This window comes from Salvia hispanica, chromosome 4, assembly GCF_023119035.1.
Source record: "Salvia hispanica cultivar TCC Black 2014 chromosome 4, UniMelb_Shisp_WGS_1.0, whole genome shotgun sequence".
In the NCBI taxonomy this organism is placed as follows: Eukaryota; Viridiplantae; Streptophyta; class Magnoliopsida; order Lamiales; family Lamiaceae; genus Salvia; species Salvia hispanica.
The window spans coordinates 5,256,203-5,259,232 of NC_062968.1; the positions used below are offsets into that span (position 1 = coordinate 5,256,203).

Consider the following 3,030-nt stretch of genomic DNA (forward strand, 5'->3'; position numbering starts at 1 on the left):
TTTCTATTTGGTTTAAGACATTATAAGTAGAGAACTAACATATACATTGAATTCCATCAAACTCAACTTCTTTTATTATGTTTTCTCAATACGTTTACTTTATTTGAAGTAAAGCTCTACTTGGTTTAAAATCGAGTTAGTATAGAACTACCAAATACACATTAATTCCATCAAATTATACTTGAATTGTACTGTTTTCTCAATACGCTAATTTGAGTTATATTCATTTATGAATTTAATAATAGTTAGGGAAGTGAATACTAATTATATTATTAAGCAAATGATATATATTTTATTTTAAATGTTGTATTAGTAACATCATTCCATAACTCCTGAATGTTTGCTTATATTTTAACTAATGATGTATTTAATTTTTCGGTATGGATTGCAAAGATGTCTAAAGGAGCATGGAATGGCTTGAAAGAATGAAATAAATACATAATGTAATAGTAGTAAATAGTAAATATTGTAATAGAATAGTATATAGAAAGTAGGCCTTCATGATGGCAGATATAGGCCTGCCTCTACACAACTTTCCACAAAATGGCCGAAAATACTACAATCAAGCTACATTTAACAGGATTTATGATATTAACAGAAAATTGATTAAAAAAACATAAAAATACAGCTGTTATAATGCCCAGTTTCCCGCCAAAAAGGGCAAAACTGGCATTTAAAAAAGTTCCCCAAAAACTCTCACTTTATATATTGATAGATTTCAAATTTAAATGATCGTTGAAATCTGAGAATAAAAAATAGCTCAGATTATAATAATAATATTTTGTAGACGTTAGTATAGTCACAATTTAATAATGAAAATTGCTTACATGGAAAGCGTGTGGAATCGAAGGGTTTAGGGTTGATAAATGAAATTTTCAAATTAAGTGAACAAATAATTCAAATTAAATAAATAAAATCATAATCTACCAAACGAAGGAAATCTTAAAAATCCATAAAACAAATTTTGGCAAATTAAGATATTGTTAAAATAGAATTCGACCTATAATAGGCAAGGCTTCTTTTAATAGGTAGAATTAACGCTATAAAGATTTTGATTTCTACGTAGGTCTATAAATACAATGAACTTGTAAAAGTCATACATTAGTTTGAATTGAGATTGGAATTGGAATTCCAATAATGTGGATCAACGAAGTTGAAGTCTCAACAAAAGTTATAAATCAACCACTCTACCATATTGATTTCCCTCATCTTAGCATCAAATTCAATTTTTCCTTCCACACCATTTATTATGACTATCTCATAAATGTCGATTCTTCTTCTGGAGCCAAGCCACGGCTTCTTCCCTCAATGTCAGAAAAACACAACACCACTGCCGCCATCATCTTCCGAGAACGCTTGTCATACGATGCAGTCCAAAGAGCCATCATGGATCATATAGGAGGGGACAAGCACCTCTTGACCAAGCGCGTGTGGGAGAATGTGGTCAAAGCTATTGGAGCCGAGACAATACCTAAGTATGTCGAGTTAAATGTTGATTTGAGTATAGAGATGAAATACTCTTGCGTGCATATCATAGGCATTAACGACATGGCTATCTTGGGGCTGAAGATTTGCTTCGAGCCCGAGACCCGCTGCTGCATTTGCACCAAGGAGATCGGATTTGGTGGTGATACCGTGGGCTTAAGAATGCCGTGTGAGCACGCGCTTCACGGTGGGTGCATCGTGCGTTGGCTGAAGGAGAATCGCAATTGTTCGCTTTGCGTCTTCAAGGACCCAACCTTGGATTGCTTTGCCTTTTTCGATTTATTAGAACCATTTGGTATGTTATGTGCGGAGATTATTTCATGTTTTGTTTAATTTTTTTTAACCTTTTTTTTATTTTTTATTAAATTTTTTAAAATTTTTTATTCAATAAAAACTTGTTTGAGTAAATAATGAACTATATTCACTACATAATGAACTAAATGAACGTATATTATGAAGTAAATTTTTCGAATTCATTACATACCGAATTTACATCAACTGAAAGATAATTATGTCATGACACATTATGAATATAAACTAATGGAATGAAGTAATAAACTAATAGAATGAAGTAATAGCACGACTGAATAAAGTAATAAACTAACGGGATGAAGTAATAATGGAATGAAGTATAGCATGACTGAATGAAATAATAAGTTCATTACTACTGTTTGACGTTTAACACAGTTAACATTGCATTTCAATAAAATGTCATATTTACTTCATTACTAATGTTCATTTGGTTCATTATTTATTGAATATAGTTCATTACTACCGCTTACATTTAACACTAAAATTTGTTGTATCATTAATGTATTTCAATAACATGTCAAAATTACTTCATTACATACTTCATTTAGTTCATTATTTAATGAATATAATTAATTATTTACTCCGCCAAGTTTTTGTTGAAGAAAAAAAATTTAAAAAATTTAAAAAATTACAAAAATATATAAAAAATTTAAAAATATTTAAAAATTTAGAAAAATTTAAAATAAATTTTAAAAAAAATTACTCCCTCCGTCCCACATAATTTTACACAGTTTGACTTGGCACGAGTTTTAAGAAATGTAATAGAAAGTGAGTTGAAAAAATTGGTGGAATGTGGGTCCTACTTTTAAAGTATTGGTTTTATGATAAAATGTGAAGTAGGAGTTAGTGGAATATGAGGTCCACTACCAAAAATGGTAAAAGTGAAATGGGTAAAATTATGTGGGACGGACTAAAATGGAATACTGGGTAAAATTATGTGGGACGGGGAGAGTATTTTTTTAAAAAAATTTAAAAATATAAAATAAAATAAAAATAAAAATAAAAAAGTTTTTATTATATAAATATTAAATTAATTGTAAATTAATCCTAACCACAAGCTTAAGAAAATGGATGGCCCTAATTTGGTCTCTAGTTTGGTCTTTAAGAGTGGATTTGTGGATAATAGGACTATATATATATATATATATATAGGGGTTGCGTTAAAATGACAACACTCTTAAAATGACACTGTGACACCATGCTTTAAACTAGTGTATTGGATATTGCGATCCG

The 3,030-nt window shown here is 29.7% G+C and overlaps 1 protein-coding gene across 1 annotated transcript; it reads left to right on the forward strand.

The window, feature by feature from the left end:
- The first annotated feature begins 1,308 nt into the window (after positions 1-1,308).
- LOC125220235 lies at positions 1,309-1,818 on the forward strand. The gene has a single exon (XM_048122397.1). It carries the CDS (start codon positions 1,309-1,311, stop codon positions 1,816-1,818), a length of 510 nt encoding a protein of 169 aa, XP_047978354.1.
- Positions 1,819-3,030: the final 1,212 nt, after the last annotated feature.

Coding starts and splice junctions, on each gene's coding strand:
- LOC125220235 (XM_048122397.1), top strand. CDS start 1,309: ATGTCAGAAAAACACAACACCACTGCCGCCATCATCTTCCGAGAACGC.